This window comes from Bidens hawaiensis, unplaced genomic scaffold (genome assembly GCF_021521415.1).
Source record: "Bidens hawaiensis isolate Kalapana, Puna unplaced genomic scaffold, B.hawaiensis_p1.1 tig00042247_1, whole genome shotgun sequence".
In the NCBI taxonomy this organism is placed as follows: domain Eukaryota; kingdom Viridiplantae; phylum Streptophyta; class Magnoliopsida; order Asterales; family Asteraceae; genus Bidens; species Bidens hawaiensis.
The window spans coordinates 1,703-28,724 of record NW_027505766.1 but is presented as its reverse complement, the minus strand read 5'-3'; the positions used below and the strand labels follow the sequence as shown (position 1 = coordinate 28,724).

Here is a 27,022-nt window from a genome sequence, read left to right as displayed (position 1 = left end):
ATGGCAACTTACCCAACTCCATTCACTCTGCATATACACAACAATCTCTACCCTCAAAACCATCCACCAATTATTGCCTTAAATCACCATCACCCTCACCCTCGTCCTTCAAAACCCAATCATCCAAACACCATCTCTACTCCAGAATTGCTGACCAACATTATCACTACCCTCCACTCACTAGATTTAACCGACCCAGACCACTGTCTTCAGTCCTACGCTTTCATTCTTCAAAACTCTCGCAAACTCCACAATCTGCAACTGCAACTGCCTTCACAACTTCACGGACACATGATTGTCACTGGAGTCCAACTATGCCCGTTTCTCGGCACTCAGCTGTTGGAATTATACTGTAAAACCGGTCATACTGACAATGCACGCAAGTTGTTCGACCAAATGCCTGAGAGAAATGTGTTTACCTGGACGTCAATTATTGGGCTGTGTTGCGAATTGGGTGATTACCAGGAGGTTATAAGTTTGTTTTATATGATGATTGAAGCAGGCGTACGCCCCGATCGGTTTGTCTTCCCGAAAGTGTTTAAAGCGTGTGCGCAGCTCCAGGATTATAGGACGGGGAAGCATGTCTATGATTACATGACATCCATCGGGTTTGAAGGGAATAATGCGGTTAAACGAGCGTTTCTTGACATGTTTGTTAAATGTGGAAGGATGGATATTGCAAGACGACTATTCCATCAGATGAATACAGCTGATATTATCATGTGGAACATGATGGTTTCTGGCTACGTGTTGAAACGAGACTTTGAGAAAGCATTAAGCTGTGTTGATCAAATGAAGCTTAAAGGCATGGCACCTGATCGCGTTACCTATAACATAATCCTTAGCGGTTTAGCTCAAATCGGACGGTTTAAAGAGGCTGCAAAGTATTTCTCACAAATGGACGCATTTGGAGATCTAGAACCGAATATTGTGTCGTGGACAGCGTTAATAACTGGGAATTTACAAAACGGTAATCCTGCTCGCTCGTTAAACATATTCAGGAAAATGATAACCAAGGGAGTAAAGCCAAACCCGAATACAATTTCTAGCATCATTTCTGCGTGTACTGACTTGTGTTTAGTAACACAGGGCAAAGAGATTCATGGTTATTGCATCAAAACCGAAGAACTCGATTCAAACGTTTTCGTTAGCAACGCGTTAATCAACTTCTATTCCAAATGCAACTTAAATCATGTGGTGACAAATTATTTCAACAAAATCCAAAGCAAAGATTTGGTGACGTGGAATTCGATCCTTGCAGCCTATGCTATCAAAGGTTGTCGTGATGGCGTGTTTAAATCCCTTCATGAAATGGAGCTACAACGAGTTTCTCCCGATATTATCACGTGGAACGGGTTAATAACCGGGTTCACACAATTCGGTGACGGTAAAACTGCACTCGAATTCTTTGCTAAAATGAACCAGCTTGGTATTTTACCAAACACGACGTCTATATCGGGAGCGTTAACAGCTTGTGCACAATCAAATAGTTTAAAAACTGGTAAAGAGATTCATAGTTACATTATTAGGAACGGGATTGAGATGTTAACGGGTGTCGGGAGTGCTCTCATTACAATGTACTCGGGTTGTGATGATCTTGAAGCTTCTTATGCTGTGTTTAACTCGCTTCCTACGAAAGATGTTGTTATTTGGAACTCTCTTATTGCTGCAAGTGGTAAACAGGGGCTTGGAGTCGGTGCGTTAGATTTATTAAGAGAAATGGTACTGAATAATAATAATAATAATAATAACAATAACAATAATAATAATAATAATAATAATAATATTCGACCCGATTCAGTCACCATGATTTCGGTTCTAGTCGCGTGTTCAAAGCTAGCTGCGTTACGCCAAGGACGAGAGATTCATAATTACATAATGAGACACGGACTCGACTCAAGTAACTTTGTATGCAACGCGCTTATCGACATGTATGGAAGATGCGGTGCGGTTTGCAAAAGTCACCACGTGTTTGACTTGTCAGGTGGTCAAAGGAGAGATATCGTGTCATGGAATGTTATGATTGCAGCGTATGGTATGCACGGGTTCGGTGCTGAAGCTTTGAAGTTATTTCAACACATGACGGTTGATGAACGAATAAGACCGAATCATGTAACGTTTACGAATCTTTTATCAGCATGTAGCCACTCGGGATTAATAACCGAGGGGATGGATTTGTTTAAGTTAATGAAAGAAGAATATGATTTGGAACCAGATATGGAACAATACGCGTGTATGGTGGATTTAATGGCACGTTTAGGGAAATTATCAGAGACACTGAAGTTTATTGAAAGCATGCCATTTGAACCAAATGGGGCGATTTGGGGGTCGTTATTGGGGGCGTGTAGGATCCATTTGAATCTTGAAATGGCAGAATATGCTGCAAGATTCTTGTTTGAACTCGAACCCGAAAGTTCTGGTAATTATATACTTTTAGCGAATATTTATTCGAGTTTAGGAAAATGGGAAGAAGCTTCAAGAATAAGGTGTTTGATGAAAGAAAGAGGTGTGACAAAATCACCTGGTTGCAGTTGGATTGAAGTTGGTAGAAAGGTTTATAGTTTTGTTGTTGGGGATACTTCATATCCTTTTATGGATCAAGTATATGCAAAAATGGAGAGTTTGTATTTGAAGATAAAAGACAAGGGGTTTGTTCCGGACACGCGGTTTGTGTTGCAAAATATGGAAGAAGGTGAGAAGGAAATGATGTTATGTGGACATAGCGAGAAGCTTGCGTTGGCGTTTGGGTTGATTAGTAGTTCGGGTTCAGGCTCAATGCCTTTGCGGATTATTAAGAATTTGAGAGTGTGTGGAGACTGTCATTCTGCAATGAAGTATATATCTGCTGTTGAAAATAGGGAGATTATTATGAGAGATAACTATAGGTTTCATCATTTTGTTGCTGGTGTGTGTTCTTGTGGAGATTATTGGTGATTAATGATCGCGGGCGAGTAATTGTGATCGAGCCAAACAGGTTGGGTTAGCACTTTTGATTCGTTTATATGTAATTATCATGTTAGATGTGATTATAGAAATTTAATTTTACAATAATAATAATAATCTAAATCTTTGAAAATAATATGATACAGAGTTTGGATGTGCAATCCCAAACACTCCAAAAAAACTGCTTATCTCACAATGAGATGCTAGATAACCTTAATCGATCAATTCATAAGTAAATTGGTGGAAACTGTAACCTAGTATCAATACTTTAGAACTTTTTGAATGATCATTCAGCAAACTCATAGACGTGCAAATTGGTGCCATCACCTTCACTCTAGCAAATTAATGTTATTTTTTTCTAAAACGGCTCTTTACCCGTGATCCGGGTTGGGTTGACCAGGAACAAATTTGCCCCAAAGTTTTGAGTATTTTAGAAAGACTTCTTTGTTTTTGGTTTCTTGTTGGCCTTTTGGCTTTTTCATTGCACGCCTTAGTATCTTAAAATATAAGCCATCATTCTTGGACAGGCGTTCAACCATGTATGTAGGGGTAGAATCGGCAATTTGACAGCAAAAGCAATAAAAAATCCAATATAGAATATTATTTCCAAAGCCACAGGATACGACTGATTAACTGATGTTTCAAAATTTTGCTAAATAGTTAAAGTTTCCACCTCTAAATACAGGAATTATTTACTAAAGGTTTTTGTGGTGTTTTAATGCAGACCATGAGTTTCTGGAACTTGCAGCTTCTTTTAAGCCTATTTCAGGTAAACCAGTGACCAAATACTTGAGCATATCAGACGTGTTAGAAGTTCTCTTAGGACTGCAGAGAGGCCCAGTTTTGTATCTGCATTTTGCCAGTCCAATTGTGGGGATGTGAGCCCAAATGTGCTTGGAGCATTCTGCTTGATACCAGGGAAATGAAGATACCATATGACTGGGCGGTGAGTGACTTTTTAAAGTTGACTTCATTAAAACTAAGACATGTAGATTCTTGATAAAAATTGATCAACTTATAATATGTATATATTTTTGCTTCCCAGCCATCAATTCTCCCAGTTCAGATACTAAAGATAGGTCAGATGGTTATTCTCAGTGTACCTGGAGGTATGCTAATGACAACTCTATTTTGTTTTTTTCAAAAAAAGTTGTAACGTATATTGGTAATTTAATGTGGTTTGTTTTGTAGAATTCACAACTATGGCTGGAAGGCGTTTATGTGATGCTGAAAAAGTTCATGTTGTGATAGGTGTTCTAACTAACACTTACTCTCAATATGTTACTACCGTTGAGGAGTATGAGATGCAAAGATATGAAGTAAGCTAATTGTTACCTTTTCCTAAAGGTCCAGACACTTTCGCCCATTTAATGCATACTTTAAACTATTTTTTTTATCAGGGTGCTTCGACTCTATACAGTCCACATACTCTCAGTGCCTACATTCAAGAATTCAAAAGGCTTGCAACAGCCATTGTCTCAGGAGGAACGGTTGAAGTGGGCCCACAACCACCAGATCTGCTTAACAAGCAGATTGACTTGTTCCCAGACGTGGGGGTAGAGTCCACCCCACTGGGAGTCAAGTTTGGGGATGTCAAGATTGACATCCCCAATAACTCTACCTTCAAAAAGGGTGACACGGTGACCGTTGTTTTCTGGTCAGCGTGTCCTATTCTAATGGCAGAAGGCACGTTCGCTCTAGTGGAGTTACTAAAAGGGCAAGACACGTGGTTCTCGGTCTACGATGATGATGATGATGATCTCTGCCTTATGTTTCAGTGGTCTAGGCCTTCAAAACTTAGTGCTTAGAGTCATGCTACTATAGAATGGCGAATCCCACAATCTGCTGCATCTGGGGTTTATAGAGTGAGCCATCTTGGCGCATCAAAAAGCCTGTTCGGGTCGATTAGCCATTTTACTGGCTCATCAAACGCTTTTGTGGTTAAATAAATTTTAGCATATTTGAACTAGATTGGGAAAAAGACTCTGGTATTGCATAAATACATTGTACACTAGCTATCATGTAATTTATGTTTTTATACAAAAGCTAAATTTTAATATACGATGTTTTTGTGGTCGGTCTATTTTTCTTGTTTGTAGGTAAATCATTTACAAATATAGAGTTTGTGTGTGAATCAGGGTATGCATTGTTAGGTATTACGTGTACGCGGCTGACCCGAAAGGAATCGGATAGGGCGACAGAAATCAATACAATACAACGGCTCGGGCCTTAAGAACTTAACGGTATTTCTAATTGATTTCTAAAACGGACAATATTATGAGAAGTAATAAACGCAGTGGAATAAATGACAAAACTAAACTGAAATCAGAACCTGGAACAAATGGTCCGCGGCAATAATCCTTCTGTAGCGGCCTGCTTCTGTTTCAGGTGATTGGCAAATTTGATGTTGGCTTTGACTTTTGATTCAAGAAAGAAACAATTGATTATATTAATAATAATATAATCGGATGTTGATTGACTTCACCACACACATGCACAGACTCAATTTCAAACAAACAACTTATTGCAATATAATAATTGTTGATGGCGGCAGAAAGTTCTCACAAGTCACGAACACAGATTGCAAATCAATAATATTGTATGTATTAGTGGTGGCAGTAGGTCAACGATCTCACAAACACTAATAACAATATTATAATAAAGCAATAATTAAACGTAAAGCAGTAAATAGGGACACGGGATTTACGTGGTTCGGTCACGGTGTGTAACCTACGTCCACGGGCAACGAACAGGGTCTCTTCTTTTATTGAGGTGCTCAAGAAATTACAAGATACAACATTGTTTATATAGGGAGGCTAACTAGGGTTTTTTTTTTCTTTCTCCATAAGTTACAAGAAATAATATAAAACGGGCCACTAAAGTTGAGTGGGTGGCCAGCCCATTCAACCCTTCTAGTCTTAAACTGCCCAACCCAAGACGGGCCGGGGCTACACCCGTATTAAACCCAACAATCTCCCACTTGGAGCCTCGGAACGTCTTCACTTGCTCCACCTGTAAACACACCAGTACTTGTAATCTTTTGTCTTCAATATAAACCATGTCTTCTACCTGTTCGTCGCCACCTCCTCAACACTATTCCTGGAGACCAACTGAAGCTACACATAGCTTCAGTTTGTCCAAGGTCACAACCTTGGTAAACATATCCGCCGGATTCCTGTCTCCCCTAATGTTGTCCAACCGAATAGTCCCATCACTGACTAAACCCCGAATGTAATGATAACGTATATGAATGTGCTTTGTTTTACCATGATACACAGGATTCTTGGCTAATTTCACAGCACTTTCATTATCGCAGTACAATGGATAATCTGTTTGTTCCCTGCCTAACTCCTCTAAGAAAGTCCTCAACCAAACAAGCTCTTTACTCGCTTCAGCAGCTGCCATATACTCAGCTTCTGTGGTTGAGAGTGCCACACTCTTTTGCAGTCTAGACTTCCAACAGATTGCAGTATCCCCATAGTGAACACATATCCCGTAGTACTCTTATAAGTCTCCTTACATCCGCCCAAGTCAGCATCTGAAAACCCTTTAAGAATTGCATTCTTGCCTTTAAAGCATAACGCCATCTTTGAAGTTCCCTTTAGGTACCTAAGCAGCCACTTCACTGCTTCCCAATGTGCTTTCCCTGGATTTGACATGAACCTGCTAATAACTCCCACTGCGTGAGCGATATCAGGTCTCGTGCATACCATTGCATACATAAGACTACCCACGCAGATGCATAAGGAATCTTTGCCATATCTGCCTTTTCTCCATCAGTACTAGGAGACTGATCCTTAGAAAGTTTAATATGACTACCCATAGGTGTACTTCGAGTAGCGGTTTTCTCATCGCTTATGTTAAACTTCTCTAAAATCTTCCATATGTATTTCTCCTGAGATAAAGTTAGAGAACTGTCCTTCTTGTTTCTGGTGATGCTCATGCCAAGAATTTGCTTGGCTGGACCTAAATCTTTCATTTCAAATTCTTCAGACATCTGTCGCTTCAACTTATTAATCTCTGACATGTCTGAACCGGCAATCAACATATCATCTACATACAACAGTAGAATGATATAAGAACTGGCGAATTTCTTGAGATAACAACAGTGGTCCATCTCACATCTTTTATATCCATTCCTGCCCATAAAATCATCAAACTTGATATACCACTGCCTGGGCGCCTGCTTCAACCCATAAAGACTCTTCTTTAACTTGCACACCATGCTTTCTTTACCAACTGTTTGAAACCCCTCTGGCTGTGCCATGTAGATATCCTCCTCAAGGTCACCATGCAGAAAAGCTGTCTTCACATCCAACTGCTCCAGATGTAAGTTTTCTGCAGCCACAATACTAAGCACCAGTCTGATTTTAGTCATTTTTACCACAGGGGAAAATATCTCATTATAATCAACCCCATGCTTTTGTTGGAACCCTTTCACTACCAATCGTGCTTTGTATCTCTTTGTATCATCATTTTCATCCTTGATCCTGAATACCCATCGGTTCTGAAGAGCTTTCTTCCCGGCCGGAAGCTTTGTAAGAACCCAAGTCTCGTTCTTGTTAAGTGAATCCATCTCTTCTCTCATCGCTTTCTCCCACTGAGACGAGTCTTTCAAGCTCATTACTCAGAGTAACACTGTGGTTCACCATTCTCTGTCAGTAGAAGGTAATTAACAGAAGGAGAATATCTCTTAGGAGGTCTAATGGTTCTGGAAGACCTCCTAACCTCTAGCTGAGGTGTAATCATTTCTTGTTCTAGTGGAGACTGTTCAGTATTAGGCTCTGAACTCCCATTGTCAGAAAAATCCTCAAATTCATCTGCATTTTCTTCCAAAACCTCTTCTGATGTTTCGGAGCTCTGACTATCAACCTTCTCACTTGAATCTTCAAACTCTACATGTTCTTTATCAACTTCTTGTGTGAATGACTTTCTATCTTTGTAAAGTCTTGCTTCATTAAAAACCGGATCACGAACCAAACCTCCCGCCGGATGATTCAATTCCTCCGATCTCCGCCATATTCGATTTGAGATCCCGAACAGTTGGTAGCAGTTAGAAAATAATAAAATTAGTAGGTGAAAATGTCAGTTCAAGACTATTTGGATAAGCATATGCTCTCTCGGAAGATCGAAGATGCCGTCAATGCCGCCGTTAGGGCTAAAACCGCCGATCCCGTTCTATTCATTCTCTCTCTCTCTCTCTCTCTCTCTCTCTCTCTTCTTCTTCTTCTTTTTATATGTTAATTAGACTCGTTGATTATCAGTTGAATTACTTACTTGATTATTATGCTATTTCCTCCAAAATGATCATGTTGATAAGAGGTTTTATGACACATTGATTGTAGTTAAATTACTTACTTGTTTATGTATGTATATACAGTCTAATCATATGCGGAAAGCGGTTCCATCCGCGATTACCAAGGTTAAAGCGAGGCAAATCCTTGATAGTAGAGGAATTCCGACGGTTGAAGTTGATTTGTATACTAATAAGGGAATGTTTAGAGCTTCTGCTCCAAGCGGTGCTCCTTCCGGAATGTAAAACATTTGCTTTTATTTATTTCTTCCTTTTCTGGTATGACTGTTTCCACTGGGATGGTATTATGTGATGCAGGTATGGTGCTATTGAGTTACGCGATGGAGATAAGGCAACGTATCTTGGGAATGGTGTCAGCAAAGCTGTTACAATATTAATGACAAGATAGCGGAAGCTATAGTTGGCATGGATCCCATTCTTCAGAATCAAATAGATCAGGCAATGATAGACTTGGACAAGACGGAGAAAAGGGTAATCATCTATCTAGATTGTGCTTCTTACAATGCCTTATGTTTCTATTTATAGTTTTATACTATCCAGCGATGCCCTGTGCTTGTTTTGGTGGTGTTTAATAAACATGTGTTAGTTTGCCTTTAGGAATAGCGTATGCTATGGATTAATTACGTGTTTATCATTTATCTAGGGCGAACTTGGAGCAAATGCAATACTAGCTGTTTCAATTGCTGCTTGCAGAGCTGGAGCCGCGGAGAAGGATGTATGTGCAGTTACACTTTTATACTTGCTTAATATTTAACCATTGTAGAAGAATCATTCAAGTTCGTTTAAACATTATCTTCCTTGTTTTAAAGCAAATTGATGTGACATCTGGCATTAAACTATTGTTTTAGGTTCCACTTTACAAGCATATTGCTGATCTTTCTGGTGGAGGAAACCATGTTCTTCCTGTTCCTGCATTCACACTAATAAGTGGTGGAAAACATGCTGGGAACAATTTACCTATACGAGTAAGCTGGTGTTTGACTTCATACCGTTCATTTCTGTAACATACGGTTTTTTGATAAACTTCCATGGTTTTTCTGTCTTATGTGAGCTTATTGTGAATGTGTGAAATCAATATGATCAGGAGATAATGATTCTTCCAGTCGGAGCACAAACATTTGAGGAGGCAACGCAAATGGGATCTGAGACGTATCATCATTTAAAGGTGACTTCTTGCCAACTTTAGATTAATTATATTATTTTAATATTATCTTTTTTTTGCATTTGGGTATAGATATTCTTGGACAACTAATAAAAGGCGCATGCATATATCCATTGCTAAAGACTGTTGGTTAAACCATATCCCTTGCATAAATTTTGCTCAACAAGTACCATAGTTTTCTTCTACAACTCAGAAATGCATTTACCAAAAACCATTGGTATCATGTTTATGTTTGTTTTCATCACGCCTTTAATGTCCTGCCAACAAGTTTGTATGCCTCAAAATTATCTTGTTTTTAGGGAATAACCACAGCTGTCAGGTTTAAATTGACCAAATAATAAGACACCCTGAATGTTAACTCTGTCCTGTATCTGAGTGAGCCATATTCTTATTAATAATTCAGTTTCATTTTAAATCTATTCATGCAAAATTGAATATATAGCAGATTAACATCACAATCATGCTGTTTATTCTTTGCACACTTAAATTCATTGTAACTTGAAAAATATTGGGTACACATACGGACATATCAGAAGCATAGTTGGCAGGGTTACAGTTAAATCAACCCTAGTAGAAATGGTACACAAGTTTGCCCTGCAATAGTCCCTAAAACACTGTCCTGCTGCAAAGCTTTGATGGGGCACATCATTTATCTGTTCAAGATATGCTAATTGCACCTTATTTTGCAAATTCATTATGTGTGCATGTGCAGGCTGTTGTTGCAGAGAAATATGGTCCACATGGATGTATTGCTCCTGATATCACCAGGCACGTCTTCCATCAATTAAGTGTGATCTTATGAAATCTCCATGACTCAATTGGTGATTTTAGTGGTCTACTTTTGCAGCTTTAAAGAAGGACTTGATCTTGTAATGGAGGCAATTGGCAGAACAGGCTATACCACTAAACTGAAGATTGCAATTGACGTTGCTGCCACTGATTTCTGCATAGGTAATAATCTATTGTGTATAATTTTTATATTTATTTTAGTATTTGTACATTGACTACTGCATGTATGATTTTCTTTGCAAAATCTTGACATCTCTATTTCTTCCTATTTTAGGTTCAAAGTATGATTTGGATTTCAAATCTCCTAAAAAATCAGGGCAAAACTTCAAGTCAGGAGAAGAAATGATTGAGATCTACAAAGAAATATGTAGAGGTATATGAACATCTCAAAAAAAAAAAAAAAGCTTTACTAAGGATGCTACAAGTGGTTTTTTATATCAAACTAACAATACTTCTTTCTGAGTTTTAGAATATCCGATTGTGTCAATTGAGGATCCATTTGACAAGGAGGACTGGGAACAAGTCAAGTTTTTTTCCGGGCTTGGAATTTGCCAGGTTTGTTTATTATAAGTCAACTTAGAAATGATTTGAGCTATTATCTGAGACCTTACATGACTATTTGTTTCTGCAGGTTGTTGGAGATGGCTTGTTGATGTCGAATCCCAAACGTATAGAAAGAGCCATTCAGGAAAATGCTTGTGATGCACTTGTTCTCAAGGTATATGCAGATTTATGAATTTTGTTGTTAAAACTTCCTATTTAGGATACGCATTGCTGTTCAGGACAAGTGTTTTAAGTCTTCTAGAAGCATGACTATTATTGAACATGTCTTGAATATGTGATCATTCTATGCTCCATCTATCTGAAAATAAACGCAATGTTTGGTTTGATACACAATCGGGTATTTAAATGCAGGTGAATCAACTTGGGACGGTGACAGAAGCCATTGAAGTAGTGAAGATGGCAAAGGATGCTAAATGGGGGGTCGTGATATCACAAAGAAGTGGGGAGACTGATGATTCTTTTCTAGCTGATCTGTCGGTTGGTCTTGCCACAGGTCAGATAAAAGCAGGTGCTCCTTGCCGAGGAGAGCGGTTAGTCAAGTACAATCAGGTGTGCTTTATTTTTTGTTTTCCCACATCAGCATAGTTCTGTCATTATCATTACCCAAACTTCTTTAATTGATATATGTATATAATAAAGGGAACAACTGTTGAGGGATCCCTAAACTGTTGGCAATATGGTGCTCCCTCTGATGCAAAAATAAATAAGCTCATTTACTGTGTTTAAATTTTAAACATCAAGTTTTTGTGCAGTTAATTAGAATTGAAGAAGAGATTGGCGAACAAGCTAGTTATGTTGGCGAGGGCTGGAGGCATTCTTGACCATTTTCTTAGCAAAGTTGTGTTTTTGATTCATAGCAACCGGATGCATCAGCCAGGTCAGTGAAATGGCGCTTATTTGAGTGTAATTTTTCAAGTTTTCTTTTTTCATATATGAAATATAAAACAGATAAATCAAGATACGATTGTTGATTTGTTTGGTAGATCTTATTGAGTTGGGATGTTTTAACTGGTTGTAATGTTTGTGTTTCCCTTGTGAATTATAATTACGTTTTACCATCAAGCTACGAATGATTTAAGCATAAGCTTGTCAAAACGGGCAGGCTGGGTTGAGTTGTGTAACATACCAAAACGGTTCATTTTAAGACAGGTTACGAGCAAAATTAGTTTGGATAAAAATGGGTTGGTTTACAAAAGTATCAAATTTGTTAGGATCGAGTCGTATTTGGGTAAAAACATTTAGAAAAAGAGGTATTGAAATGAGTTCACCAGTTATATTTTTATGGCGAATAGTGGTAGTGATGTTCATGGTGGTGGTGATGCAGACGGTTGATGGTGGGATCTGTTGTGGCAACGATGGTCAAGGCAGTGATGAATAAATTGTGGTGACAAACAATGTCTTTTAAGGCAGCAAATTTTCTAAATAATGTATGTTTTAAGCTGTTGTATATTCACAATAAACCTAAATTGATATGAAGTCGAGCTTAAGAAGCCTGTATGTAAATATGAATTAGTAAGATCGAACCCGTGAGTTTCAATAGGGACATCATGGGACTTTGGCTGGCATTAGTTCGCTCTCCTATGGTTTTCCACCTATAAATAGAATATGCTCTCCTTTTCCACCTGATTGTTCCTCCCTTTCTCTACCTATACTCTCTTGTGCTCTACACACTTATATGCAATGGAGAACACCATGATGTGATTACGGCTTTTTTGAGCTGGAATCGTCTCTCCCCGCTAACCCACACTATAGTCATATATTTTCTATGCATCTTAAACTTCCCAGATCGGAGGTGAGATGCCGGAGAAGGTGAGATGCACAAGACAAAGTGTGGATTTGTTCGTGTCCAAAACCGGAGAACATTCATTTCGATCCGACCCAAGTCGAAACCTTGTTTCTTCATTGTGGGGTTACTTTCCAAAAAGCCCAGTCCCAGTTTCGTTAAAACAACCTTGGCAAACCCAAGTTAGCAAAAAGCTCATTAGGGCTAGAAGTGCACAAAAAACCGGGTCCGGATCCGACCCGGCGGTTCCTACCCGGAACCGGTCCTGATCCTACCCTACCCGCAGGTATGGACCGGATCTTGGGTTTCCCTCTGAAACTGGAACCGGAACCGACCCACCGGTTCCACCAATACCCGGTCAAAATCAGGCTGTACCCTACCCGAAACCCGAAAAAAACCCGACGGAACCGGTCAAATACCCGACTATACCCGGAACCGGTTCCTACCCGGACCCGATTTTGCCTTTTGTTGACTATACCCGGTTCCGGTTCCTAAGAATACCTGGTTTGTGCACCTCTAATTAGGGCTCCATTTTTTGCATATAAATCAAAGATGCCTTCATTTCCATTGGGTTGTTCCTCGCTCTCTCTCTCTTATGTGCTCTACACACTTTTACGCACCAGAGAGACCACCATGATGCGGTGATGATGGTTGTTTTGAGTCAGAATTGCCTCTACCCGCTAACCCACACATATATGTATTTCATGTTTTTTATACTTCCCAGATCAAAGTCTTGTCGGAGAAGACAAAGTGTGGCTTTGTTCGTGCCTATAACCGGAGAACATTCATCTTGACCCGACTCAAGTTGAAACCATATTTCTTCAGATACCAACACTCTAATATAATGATCTACGTAAAAATGATGATAAAAATTACCATTACCCACGTGTGGCAGATCCAAGACTTTTTTCCAGTGGGTACACCTTTTTTCGATGTTCAAATTTCGCACGACCAAATGTTATGTTTGTTGGGTCAGTCAAGTAGGAGAATATTATACAATTCGATATCATAATAAAACAATGTTAGTTTTAAAAGCACATAACAAATACAAGGTCATTAACAATGAAAAAACAGAATTGCAATCAATTGGTTGTTGAGATATGATGTGTGAATAAATCTAGAATTAACTAGAAGCAAAAATGTTTAACTTTCTTAGTTACTTAAATTCCAACTAATATCCAGGGGTGATTTACTGAAAAGAAAAAAAAAATTAACAGTTTTTAGAAAGACTAAAATGTGATGATTTCCCAAACAGATTAAAAAATAAAAAAGAAAGAAAAGTTAACAAAGTTGTTCTTAAAGAGACTAGAACCTGATACCTTTCAAGTATTATATTTATAGAACTCATTTTGTGTACACAATCTAGACTTTTGCTATGAGTCCACCTATATAAATTTTATAGGTTCACTGAAACTTTTTATATACGTTTCAATGTAAAATTTAGAAATCAATGGGTTCCTAAGAACTCAATGAATCCATATTGGATCTGTCCTTGCGGCCACATGTATTGGGTTTTCAAATAACCAAGTGTACAACATAATGTTCCCTCATTTCTTGAAAAATGGTACATGATTGATAACTCTAGTCAAGCATCATCAGTCTGAAGTTAAAAAATAACAATAGAAATCCTAACAAAGTAAAAGAAAACAATCTAGCCGAATTCTTGCAAGTACAAATAACATTGTACTCGGAGAGATGCAAATAACTGTAACAAACAACTAACAAAGCAGCTTATAACTTGATTCAAGCTTTGTTGTCCTCTTCATCTTCTTCAATCTTAGGAGCCAGATAGAACCTGATATAACCCATCTCAGCTATCTTGTACTCCACCACTACAGGAAGCTCTGAAGACAAACTTATTGTGACCGTATTTGATAAAGGAGTTGCCTTCGTAAACGAGTTCATGTATCTTAACGCAAACGTCAAAGATACCGGTTCATTCATCTCTATGATTGTTGCTTCCTCTGGCTGCAAATATATTTACAAACCCACAATTAAAATCTCGCATGACATTTGACAATATCCCAGATTGATAGTATGCATACCTTGTCCACTGTAGTGTTCTGCCTGCAAACAACATTAGCAGTTCCGATATCACCTCGTGTTGAAAACTTAACGCCCTCCTTAGTCACAGAAATCACAACTGCAACCGACCCAAAAATGTTACATTTTTCAAATTATTATTCTAATCGAAGGGCAAATCAAACCAAAACTACCTGTATCACCAATGCTGCTAAGATCTTTACAAATCCTGGCAAACTCAGATGAAGGCATCCTAACAATGGCATGGTACTCAGCTTCAGGAATTCCAAGGTGCTCACTATCAATGTCCATGAGCTTCATCTCAAAATCAGCAATCTTATCTTGAGCTGTGGAAAACAAGCTCAATAATTACAAACAATGTTATAGTGACTATCTACAAAACCACCCACCCCACCCACCCAGATGGTGAAACTAATCTTGCACTAAGCTTTCCAGTATTTGTTCAACTATATAAATTGCATAATCAAATACTGAAAGTCTACAAAAAATGCAAATCAATTATTGGATCATAAGCACAAGCTATCTATACGTTACCATGCATATTTTATGCATGTTATCTTGCCTAATTATTTGCTTCCTCTCTTGTCTTCCATTTTATATCATTTCCTTATTGGCTTGCTTATTTCATGCCTTAATCACAGGCCTTTTTAGCATATCATATTATATATTTAGATGGCTTTGTATTGTATTATTAAGAATTAATAGCATAACAATTCTGTTATGGTACCAGAGCCTTACATAAAAGATCCTAACTCAAAATAAACCTCCATACCACCATCAAAACCCTAGCCGCCATGACTGGTGATAAAGAAAAACCAGACTCAGCCATGACCAGCGACCAAAGAAAACAAACCGATGGAGGGACTGTTGATCATACCTCTCCGTATTAAACACGGCAATGGAGAAAGAAATACGGACCAGCGTAAAATATGCTTCCACCGCGCAAGAGATTTGGGCAGATTTGAAGGAACGTTTCGGGAAGGATAACGCACCAAGGGCATACGAGCTGAAACATTCCTTGACCATGATCAAACAGGAGGGGTCATCCGTCTCCGTCTACTTCACGAGGCTACGTTCCATTTGGGACGAAATTGAGTCCGTACTTCCGGTTCCTTTATGCATCTGTAATGGATGTACATGCGGGCTTGGAAAGAAACTTAGTGACTTCAAGGACAAAGAGAGGCTATATGAATTTCTTCTTGGGCTAGATAATGAGTATGGAACCATACGTACTCAAATTCTTGCTACGCAGCCTACACCAACACTCAATTTAGCCTTTCATTTGGTAAAAAAAGATGAACAGCAAAGAGCCATTTCTAGTTCAAAAAGACCAATTAATGATGCAACTGCTTTTCAAGCCTTTGTGCCTGGGAAGAAGGATATGAATCTGTCACAAAATAAATATGTCCATAAGGATGGAAAGCGTAATTTTGGTGAACGGATTGAGCATTGTGATTTTTGTGGAAAAGCTGGTCATAAAAAGGAAGGATGCTTTAAACTTATTGGGTATACGGAATGGAGGCCGAGTAAAGGAAAACAAGAAAAAGCTAAACCGAAAGCCGCTTGTGTTGAGAAGGGGACGAGCAACATACCGGGTTTGACAAAGGAGCAATACCAACAGTTCGTTAAGATCTTTGGCGACAAGATGAATGCCACTAAAGAAGAAAGCACACCGGTTGCCAACATGGCAGGTAATACTAGCCATGAAGGTAAGTGGATTATTGACTCGGGTGCCACCGAGCACATAATTTTCAATGATTTTTTCCTCAAAAACAAAATTAAGAAAAATCATGAACCACCTGTTGTTATACCAAATGGGGACTCCATAGCCGTTGAGGGTAGAGGAGAATATACCTTACCTAATGGAATAACAATAAAGGGTGTCCTTCATGTCCCTGATTTTAAATGCAATCTCTTATCTGTTAGTAAATTGTCACAAGATCTCCAATGCGCTGTCACATTTTTTCCCGATTTTTGTGTTATGCAGGACTTGAGTTCGAGGACATTAATTGGAGTGGGTGATTGCAAGAAAGGTCTATACAAGATGGGGATGACGGGGGACAAGAGAAAAGTTATGATGACAACGGTTGACACATGGCATAATAGATTAGGTCATGCTTCAAATTCTAAACTTTCTCATATTGACTTCCTTAAAAACACTCGTTTAAACCAAAAGGAATTTTGTGATTCTTGTGTTAAGGCTAAGTTTACCCGTTTACCATTTCCTATTAGCACTACCAAAACAAATGCTTGCTTTGATTTATTGCATTGTGATGTGTGGGGGAAATACCGTACGCCTTCTTTTTCTCTAGCAAGTTATTTTCTAACCATAGTAGACGATTTTAGTAGGGCTGTTTGGGTTTTTCTCCTAAAACATAAACATGAGGCTAGTACTTGTCTTGTTGATTTTCATAAAATGATAAAAGTTCAGTTTGAGAAAAACATTAAGAAAATCCGATGTGATAATGGGGGGGGGGGAGTTCACATCAAATTGCATGCTTGAGTTTTATGCCAAAGAAGGGATTGTTTTAGAAACCACGTGTCCACATACACCACAACAAAATGGTGTGGTGGAACGTAAACATCAGCACATTTTAGAAATCGCTCGGGCTCTTAGATTCGAGTCCAACTTACCTACAAGGTTTTGGGGGGAATGCATATTAACCGCCACATACATAATTAATCGTTTACCTTCAGAAATTATTGAAAATAAAACCCCCTATGAAATTGTATATAACCAAAAACCCGATTATGATCATATGCGGGTTTTCGGTTGTCTTGCATATTTTAAAAGTACGGAAACAAGGGGCGATAAATTTGAAGAAAGAGGCAAACCGGGAATTTTTTGGGGTATCCACGTGGCATAAAAGGGTATAAAATATATGACGTCAAACATAATAAAATTATCATATCAAGGGATGTCAAATTTGTAGAGAGTTTTTTTCCTTATAAAAATGAAACGGTTGAGGAGGAAGAGATTTTTGTTCCTCCAAAATGGTGGGATATTGAAACTCAAGCACAAGAAAGAGGACCCGAAAAAAGGAACCATCAGCCACAAACCGAACCAAATATGCCTTTAGATCCTAGCCAAGAATATGAATTAAACAACCAAAGTTTAGATTGTCTAAATGGACATGATGTCGAAATGCAACAGCCTAACCATGAGACTGTCCATCAAAATGATCAACCTAATGTTACAAAACAACCTACCACACCAAACAACCCAATTGACAACCAACAAGTTGTTAACATTGAGCCTAATCCAAGCCCAACTATTCAAGAAGAGATGCTCAGCCCAGAAATGATTTCTCAATCCCCTAGTCCACAAGTTGTTACCATCGAACCAATAAAGGACAAGAGAAGCAGGTCACGCGCCAAGCACTTTGTAGATTATGAAGTCAAATTACCCCCATCTATAGATCACGAGCAATCCACCTCCAATCAAGGGTCCTCAGTGGTATATCCTTTAGCGAATTTTATTTATGAAAAGTTTACTAACAAACATCAAGCCTTCTTATCTGCCATAACTTCCAATTATGAGCCAAAATATTTTAACCAGGCCATTCAAGATCCAAAGTGGAGAGACGCTATGAAAAAGGAAATTCGTGCTCTTGAAGAAAATGAAACTTGGACCCTTGAAGCTTTACCACAAGGGAAGCGTGCTATAGATTCAAAGTGGGTGTATAAAATAAAGTATAAACCAAATGGCGATATTGAAAGATACAAAGCAAGTCTTGTGGCGAAGGGCTTCACACAAACGGAATGGATAGATTTTCGTGAAACATTCGCGCCTGTGGCCAAGTTAGTCACTGTGCGAAGCTTACTAGCGGTTGCTGTGAAGAAAGGGTGGCATATTCATCAACTTGACGTGAATAATGCTTTCCTACACAGAGATTTAAACGAAGAAGTTTACATGAAACTTCCTCAAGGCTTTGGAAGACGAGGTGACAACAGAGTTTGTAAACTAAAAAAATCATTATATGGGCTTAAACAAGCATCGAGAAATTGGTATAAAAAATTCACCAATTCCTTACTAGAAATCGGTTTTAAACAAACTAGAACGGATCCCTCGTTATTCCTTTTCAAGACAACGGATGTGTTCATTGTTGCACTTATCTACGTCGAGATGTCATCATGGTTGGCAACGATTTAAATAAAATTCAGAAATTCAAAATCTTTCTCGACAACAAGTTTAGCATCAAGGACCTTGGTCCCTTAAAAATTTTTTTGGGAATTGAGGTGGCTCGAACCAATAAAGGCCTTGTTCTGAGCCAACAAAAATACATCCTTGACATCCTTCAAGACACTGGGATGACAGCATGTTGTCCGAGCAAATTTCCTATGGAACAAAACTTGAAGTTGGACAAATGTACCGAAGAGCCACAGGTTGATGCTAACCAATATAGGCGGTTAATTGGGAGACTCCTTTACCTTCAAGCAACACGACCTGATGTCGCTTATGCCATAAATGTTTTAAGTCAATTTGTTGGTGATCCTCGTGCAAGTCATTTAGAGGCTGCTAATCGTGTTCTTAGATACCTCAAAGCTACTCCAGGTCAAGGGATACTACTACCGAAGGAAGGAGGAACGAGCCTCACCACCTATTGCGACTCAGATTGGCTTGGTTGTCCTTTTACCAGGAGGTCACGAACCGGTTACATACTTCTCTTAGGAGGCGCTCCCATATCTTGGAAATCCAAGAAACAGCCGGTTGTTTCTCGATCATCAGCTGAAGCTGAATATCGAGCCATGGCGGTTGTGGTAAATGAAATATTATGGATGAGATGGCTTCTAAAGGAACTTGATGTACCTCAAGATGACCCGACACCGTTATTTTGTGACAATCAAGCAGCCCGGCATATAGCAAACAACCCTGTCTTCCATGAACGAACCAAACATGTTGAGATGGATTGCTATTTCGTTAGGGAACGTGTGGAGTCCAAGGAAATACAAACCATGAAAATTAGCACAACCATGCAAATTGCAGATTTATTAACAAAACCATTGGGCATAAATCGCTTCCGCGCCTTACTCGACAAGTTGGGCATTACAGACCTCCATGCTCCAACTTGAGGGGGAGTAAACGTTACCATGCATATTTTATGCATGTTATCTTGCCTAATTATTTGCTTCCTCTCTTGTCTTCCATTTTATATCATTTCCTTATTGGCTTGCTTATTTCATGCCTTAATCACAGGCCTTTTTTTAGCATATCGTATTATATATTTAGATGGCTTTGTATTGTATTATTAAGAATTAATATAATAACAATTCTGTTACTATCTACAGAATCAGAATAGCCATCTTATACACAAGAAAAACACCTATGCAGTCGATGTCACCGATATATCACTGATATATTGGTTATCGGTACCTTGGTGAAATATCAGTCAAAATATCGGTACCAATAATATCAGCGACATTGACCGATATTGGACTAATATTGACCGATATATCATCGATATTCATGATATCAATGTTTTAAGTCTTAATTTTCAACTTTTAGTGTTCAATATTAGTGTTTTAAGTCTTAATAAGTTCTTACTTGCTACAATTGTTAGTGTTTTGCAAGTAGCAAAAGATTAATTTGTTAATGGTAGGAGACTAACCTAAATTATTAGTGTTAAATTGCAATATTTATGAATTTTACATGATATTAAAATTATAACTGATATCTCTTGATCGATATCCGATATTTTTCGGCGTTAAATCAATGTATGCATAAAAAAGCATGTATGAGGTACAAATTTAATCCAAATCTTACTAGTATACATTGTAATTATAAGGAAAACTTCAAAACAAAAACAGATTACAGACTTACTAGGGCTTTCAAACATGAAAGTAACAGTGTCGCTGCCATCGTCAGCCTTAATAGTAATGATGTCATCATTTCCGGCGCACTTGAGCATCTTGGACATGTTATTGAGATTCATGCCCATGGAGAGGTTACGGTCACACCTGTAGTGCTCGAAGCCTTCGGACCGGAGGAGGAGCGAAACGAGAGCCACGTGGCTGGAGTCCATGGCCTGGAGGGAGAATCCGGTGGCGGAGCAGTCGAAGTTGGCGTCGGTGACGAGGTCCTTGAGCGACTCCATCACCTTCTTCAGGAGACTCCCCTGCACTAGCCTTAGCTCCAACATATCTCCTCTCCTCTCCGCCCAAAGATTAATTAAATTTCCGGCGAGTGGAAACCAGGTTAGGGCTTGCTTGGTTTTTTATAGGGAAAATGATTCCCGCCACAATTTTATGGGAGGAGGGAAAGATACTCTTATGGGCCTTACAATTTGGGCCAGCGGTTGTAGCTTGTAAAAATGATAAACTTTTTTACTGTATTAGTTAGTTTTAACATTTTCTATGTTAAAGGGAGGGAACATTTTGTTTTCTTTCTTAATTATGCATGTCGACATTTTGGCAATATATTTATGGTAATTGAGCGCTTTGATATGCAGTATCATGTTACCTAAATCATATTTATCTAATCTTTATTTAACTACGGTATATGCACGCGTAGACGAGTTTTAGATTACATTTATTTTAGTTAAATGATGCTGGACCTTGCAATCACATAAACTTCTCTCAGTGAGATTGCTGACTAGTTAGACATCCAACTCTCTTTTACTTATGCAACTTTCAGATATAACTTGCTTATAAGAGGAGTGTTTAGAGTAGCTTTGTTGTTAAAAATAAATTATAATTTTGAGGTCTTCTTAATTTTAATCATTGACTTTGTGTTTTAATGATCCAAAATCGTTCATTTGTTGTTTATGAAATCTTTATTAATTCAAACTAAGTGGATAATTATTAATTTAAACAATCATTATAATATGAGAGTGGAAAAAAAAATTTGGATACCCCATTTAACTTCATAGCTTGATAATAAGTCTTATTTTTGTAAAGCATCAATCAAGAATATTACATTACAAGCTACATTATGGAAACAAAATCATTCATTTGACCCTCTTACAGCTCAGTCTTAGGTACAAGATACACCCTAGCTTTTACCACATGCCCATTTCCAAGCTTGAACCCCGGACTCACCGGAAACCCAACCACATACTCACCCAGCCTTACTCTCACCACACTCTCCATATACTCCGGTTGAAACTCCGCCCCTCTACTCCCTTCAAAATGACTCGGCAACGGCTCCATCGAAAACGCCACCAAATGCAGCAACCACACCGCCTTCGCCACCCCCATAAACTCCCCATAAAACCTACTCCTCGAGTGCTTTCCCGCCAACACCTGCCGCCGCTGCTCCAAATCTCCAAACAATGACTCCTCCATCTTCGGATGCACGATCGACAGGTACTTCTTGAAACAAAATTTACCAAACTGACACGTGGGCATGATCCCCAACAGCTCCATCGACTTCATATCCGAGTACTGCGTAAAACACTCCGACCGGAACTGGGCCGGGTTTAGTAACGACGTTAAGCTTCCGTCCATGTAGAACGTCTCGTGATCGAACCCTTGGAAGAACTTCCGGTTCACGTACGATTCGAGTGAGTATTTGGCGTGGTTTGGTCCTGTCGAAGCATGAGATGAATCTGACCTGATCCATGACGATGTTTCCACGGATTTCGAGATGAACGAACCACGTTTTGATCTTCTTCTCCGGCTGCTTGGGATCTGCAATGGCTTTTTGGGGGTGTGGAGGTGACCGCTAAGAAATCTCGAGGATCTCTTTTACAGACACAAAAATATGGTGGTGGCTCTTATTGAGAATGACCAACCCCTAATAAGGAGGTAGAGACCTGCTTATATAGGGAGCCTCATGGCCACCATCATGGTACCCTAATGGGCCTAGCCCAGTTAGGGTTACCTCCACAAAATCCCCTCAGCCCAATAACATTGTATTAGTCCATATAATAAAATAAGCCAAACATAATAAATTTAGGGTCGTAAAACCGGGTTTTGTACCATACCCCTACAAGCCCCCTAAGTCCAGCGTTGCTCCTAGGCGCGCAAGCGTTTAGGTGGAGCGCTGGACTTTATGAGGTGAGGCGGTTTTTTCCCTTTTCTTCGGCCTTATCTTTATTGTCTTTGAGTTTTGGGAGGTTTTCTTCATGATGGTGACGTGTTGTGGTCTTTATGATAATGATGGTGCACTAGCATGAATAAGATGTGAATAATAAAGCCTGCGCGCGAGGCGACTTACGGGTCTATGAGAATAATAAAGCCTGCGCGCGAGGCGACTTACGAGCTATAAAATAATAAAGCCTGCGCGCGAGGCGACTTACGGGCTGTGAGAACAATAAAGCCTGCGCGCGAGGCGACTTACGAGCTGTAAAAATAATGAAGCTTGCGCGCGAGGCGACTTACGAGCTATAGAATAATAAAGCCTGCGCGTGAGGCGACTTACGAGCTGTAAGAATAATTGAGCTAGCGCGTGAGGCGACTTACGAGCTATAGAATAATAAAGCCTGCGCGCGAGGCGACTTACGAGCTGTAAGAATAATAAAGCATGCGCGCGAGGCGACTTATGAGCTATGAAAAAATAAAGCTTGCGCGCGAGGCGACTTACAAGCTGTAAAAATAATGAAGCTTGCGCGCGAGGCGACTTACGAGCTATAGAATAATAAAGCATGCGCGTGAGGCGACTTACGAGCTGTAAGAATAATTGAGCTGGCGCGTGAGGCGACTTACGAGCTATAGAATAATAAAGCCTGCGCGCGAGGCGACTTACGAGCTGTAAGAAAAATAAAGCCTGCGCGCGAGGCGACTTATGAGCTATGAAAAAATAAAGCTTGCGCGCGAGGCGACTTACGAGCTATAGAATAATAAAGCCTGCGCGCGAGGCGACTTACGAGCTGTAAGAATAATAAAGCCTGCGCGCGAGGCGACTTACGAGCTATAGAATAATAAAGCCTGCGCGTGAGGCGACTTACGAGCTGTAAGAAAAATAAAGCCTGCGCGCGAGGCGACTTATGAGCTACGAAAAAATAAAGCTTGCGCGCGAAGCGACTTACGAGCTGTAAAAATAATGAAGCTTGCGTGCGAGGCGTCTTACGAGCTATAATAATAATTAAGCTGGCGCGTGAGGCGGCTTACGAGCTATAGAATAATAAAGCCTGCGCGCGAGGCGACTTACGAGCTGTAAGAAAAATAAAGCCTGCGCGCGAGGCGACTTATGAGCTATGAAAAAATAAAGCTTGCGCGCGAAGCGACTTACGAGCTGTAAAAATAACGAAGCTTGCGTGCGAGGCGTCTTACGAGCTATAATAATAATTAAGCTGGCGCGTGAGGCGACTTACGAGCTATAGAATAATAAAGCCTGCGCGCGAGGCGACTTATGAGCTGTAATATGATGATAATGACTGGCCTAAAAGGGCCTCTTCTGCGCAGGATGACTGTCCCGGCTTGTCTTCAAAATAGTGATGGAGGCACAAATGGCCAGATAATAATAACGATGTCATAGGTGCTTGTGTGGCTCATAGCCGAACCTGCAAAAACATAAATTAAGAGTGGATGTATTATAAAGTTCCCATCCTCGGGCAAATTATGAGGTGTGCCCAGCCTATATTGGCGCGTGGCCGTTTGGGTTTATGAGGATTCCCAACCTTTAAGTATGGCGCGTAGCCATATGGGTTTATGAGGATTCCCAACCTTTATGTATGGCGCGTAGCCATATGGGTTTATGAGGATTCCCAACCTTTATGTATGGCGCGTAGCCATATGGGATATTATGAGGATTCCCAACCTTTATGTATGGCGCGTAGCCATATGGGATATTATGAGAATTCCCAACCTTTAAGTGTGGCGCGTAGCCATATGGGATATTATGAGGATTCCCAACCTTTAAGTGTGGCGCGTAGCCATATGGGATATTATGAGGATTCCCAACCTTTAAGTGTGGCGCGTAGCCATATGGGATATTATGAGGATTCCCAACCTTTAAGTATGACTCATTCGTTGATTTGGATTAGACTATTAATGAGTACAATCATGGTTGTTCTTATCCTGATTTGGATTAGACTGTTCTTCATTTGTTGTGTCGCTTACGCGCGGCCTGCGCAAGGTCTCCTTTATTCTCACGCGCAGATGTGATGCGCGAGCGTACATGATGCGTGAGCATCTGATATGCATGAACATACGTGAAGCCCAATAAAATATGTGATGCGTGAGCATATGAGATGCGTGAGCATGTGATATGCGTGAACATTCGTGATGCGTGAGCACACGTGATGCGTGAGCATATGTGACACGTGAGCATGCGTGATGCTTGAGCATATGTGATGCGTGAGCATACGTGGTATGCGTGAGCATGTGATATACGTGAGCTGTGGCGCAGAGTAATCGCCGGGAGCGCGCATGCGACCCGCTGTGGCGTAGAGTGATCGCCGGGAGCGCGCCTGCGACCCGCTGTGGAGTAGAGTGATCGCCGGGAGCGCGCCTGCGACCCGCTGTGGCGTAGAGTGATCGCCGGGAGCGCGCCTGCGACCCGCTGTGGCGTAGAGTGATCGCCGGGAGCGCGCATGCGGAATCCGAAGTTGATCCACGGGGAGCGATTTTGATCCGCGGTGGCGCGCATGATCTAGAGATTTTGAATATCCACATCAGGTAGGTTTTATGTAAAACCAACAGATCTGATAGGATTTATAGATCTATGAATATGAAGTGTGACTGTTGCTCAAACGAACCCAGATCTGAAAAAATCGTAACTAGATTTGGTATGTTTCACTTAGAAAAAACACAGATCTAAGGGTTTTCCCCAAAAGTTTGGTGGTATCTCTTCCTGTGTATTTCCAGATCTGGAAGTATTCTTTGGATCTACGGATTTTTGGATTTCCATAGAACATATCTGGAAGAAAAAACCGTAGACCTGAGATATTGATGAACAGATCGGAGGGCCGAGACGAGAAGCGAAGTGTGGTTCATTGCCGTCCCACGGATGGCGCCAATGTCGAAGCATGAGATGAATCTGACCTGATCCATGACGATGTTTCCACGGATTTCGAGATGAACGAACCACGTTTTGATCTTCTTCTCCGGCTGCTTGGGATCTGCAATGGCTTTTTGGGGGTTTGGAGGTGACGCTAAGAAATCTCGAGGATCTCTTGTTTACAGACACAAAAATATGGTGGTGGCTCTTATTGAGAATGACCAACCCCTAATAAGGAGGTGGAGACCTGCTTATATAGGGAGCCTCATGGCCACCATCATGGTACTCTAATGGGCCTAGCCCAGTTAGGGTTACCTCCACAAAATCCCCTCAGCCCAATAACATTGTATTAGTCCATATAATAAAATAAGCCAAACATAATAAATTTAGGGTCGTAAAACCGGGTTTGGTACCATACCCCTACAGGTCCCACCACGGTGGTGCTGGCGGCGGCGATGATGGACTTCACGGTGGCCGCGATGTCCCAGTGTGCGGCTTTCATTAGTGATAGAAGTAGTAAAGAAAACGATTTAGATCCTTCTTTGACGGAGTTCATGCATGCTTCAAACAGCTCCGGTGAAACACCGGCGGACGTTGACGGACACCGGAACTGGAACTGGGTACTGCAGCTGACTCGTCTATGTGAGCGGCTTTTTCTACTTCCGGCGGCGGCGGTTGCTTTTAGTTTTTCTATTAAATTATTAACCTCAGCTTCTTTGGCTTTCATGTCAGATTTCAATCTCTCTATTGCCGCCTCGTACGGCGCTACTACTTCCCGGAGTATGGGTCCGGACACTGTTTTATTTATTCTGGCGTGTTCGATTTCATCGGCCCTTTCTCGTAGAACGCCTAGTTTTTTAAGATCGGAGACAACTGCCACGTCGGATAGCCTCATCTTATCAGCGTCCCAAGGGCAATGGGCCTCTTGTAGGCTGACGTATGCTTTTTTTAGAGACGACAACGTTTCGAAGACTTCGCCCATCAGCGTCACCATTTCCATCTCCTTGGTGGTTGTGTAAACATCTTGCTCTTCAGCCGCCGTGGCGGCAGCAGCTTCTGGATGGTGTTCTTCGTCGGCGGTGTCTTCGTAATCGGAATTGTCGTCGAAGAAGTTGTGGTTGGAACCGAGGGGGTGGAGCATGCAGGAGCCGGTGACTCGATGGATCAAATCGGAGAAGGTGGAAACCTTGTCGGCCGCCATCTTCTTGGTTCCTCCACTGCTTCTGTTGAAACAAAAACAGAGAGTGAGTGGATTAATTACAAGATATCAAAGTGGGTTTCATGATTAGTATTCAGTAAAAAGCGAGTGAATCTGTGCATCGTTTGAATCACCCCTCTCAAACTCTGTAGCAGGTGTGAGTGTGGCCCAGTAGTACAACAAGACATTGCATGTAACGACAATTGCAACCTCCATTCTTCTTTTTTTTTCTCTTTTATCTAAAACCCAAGTAATATGTCTTTTTTTAATTATTATTTAAAATATATTTGTGACTCTTCGGGTAAGGCTCTAAATGAACCGAACCGAACCAAACTGAATGAACT

At 40.3% G+C, this 27,022-nt stretch overlaps 2 protein-coding genes and 3 pseudogenes across 3 annotated transcripts; 3 read left to right on the top strand and 2 right to left on the bottom strand.

The window, feature by feature from the left end:
• Window positions 1–3,038, top strand: LOC143615201 (pentatricopeptide repeat-containing protein At3g26782, mitochondrial-like). Its single transcript, XM_077088386.1, has one exon. The coding sequence runs from the start codon at window positions 1–3 to the stop codon at window positions 2,932–2,934; it is 2,934 nt and encodes a 977-aa protein (XP_076944501.1). The 3' UTR covers window positions 2,935–3,038.
• Window positions 3,039–3,670: 632 nt separating this feature from the next.
• On the top strand, window positions 3,671–4,892 carry LOC143615202 (neutral ceramidase 2-like; annotated as a pseudogene).
• A 3,131-nt stretch (window positions 4,893–8,023) lies between these two features.
• On the top strand, window positions 8,024–11,702 carry LOC143615205 (cytosolic enolase 3-like; annotated as a pseudogene). The gene is made up of 13 exons (XR_013150429.1): window positions 8,024–8,130; window positions 8,324–8,478; window positions 8,555–8,728; window positions 8,901–8,972; window positions 9,106–9,222; window positions 9,342–9,422; window positions 10,132–10,187; window positions 10,267–10,370; window positions 10,483–10,581; window positions 10,678–10,763; window positions 10,840–10,926; window positions 11,124–11,321; window positions 11,525–11,702. The product of XR_013150429.1 is annotated as a cytosolic enolase 3-like (transcript).
• A 2,575-nt stretch (window positions 11,703–14,277) lies between these two features.
• LOC143615199 (proliferating cell nuclear antigen-like) lies at window positions 14,278–20,742 on the bottom strand. The gene is made up of 4 exons (XM_077088384.1): window positions 20,420–20,742; window positions 14,772–14,924; window positions 14,601–14,698; window positions 14,278–14,523 (listed from the first exon to the last, which is right to left on the bottom strand). The coding sequence occupies exons 1-4, from the start codon at window positions 20,736–20,738 to the stop codon at window positions 14,299–14,301; spliced, it is 795 nt and encodes a 264-aa protein (XP_076944499.1). The 5' UTR covers window positions 20,739–20,742; the 3' UTR covers window positions 14,278–14,298.
• An 816-nt stretch (window positions 20,743–21,558) lies between these two features.
• Window positions 21,559–26,705, bottom strand: LOC143615204 (protein GRAVITROPIC IN THE LIGHT 1 pseudogene; annotated as a pseudogene).
• Between the last annotated feature and the right edge of the window lie 317 nt (window positions 26,706–27,022).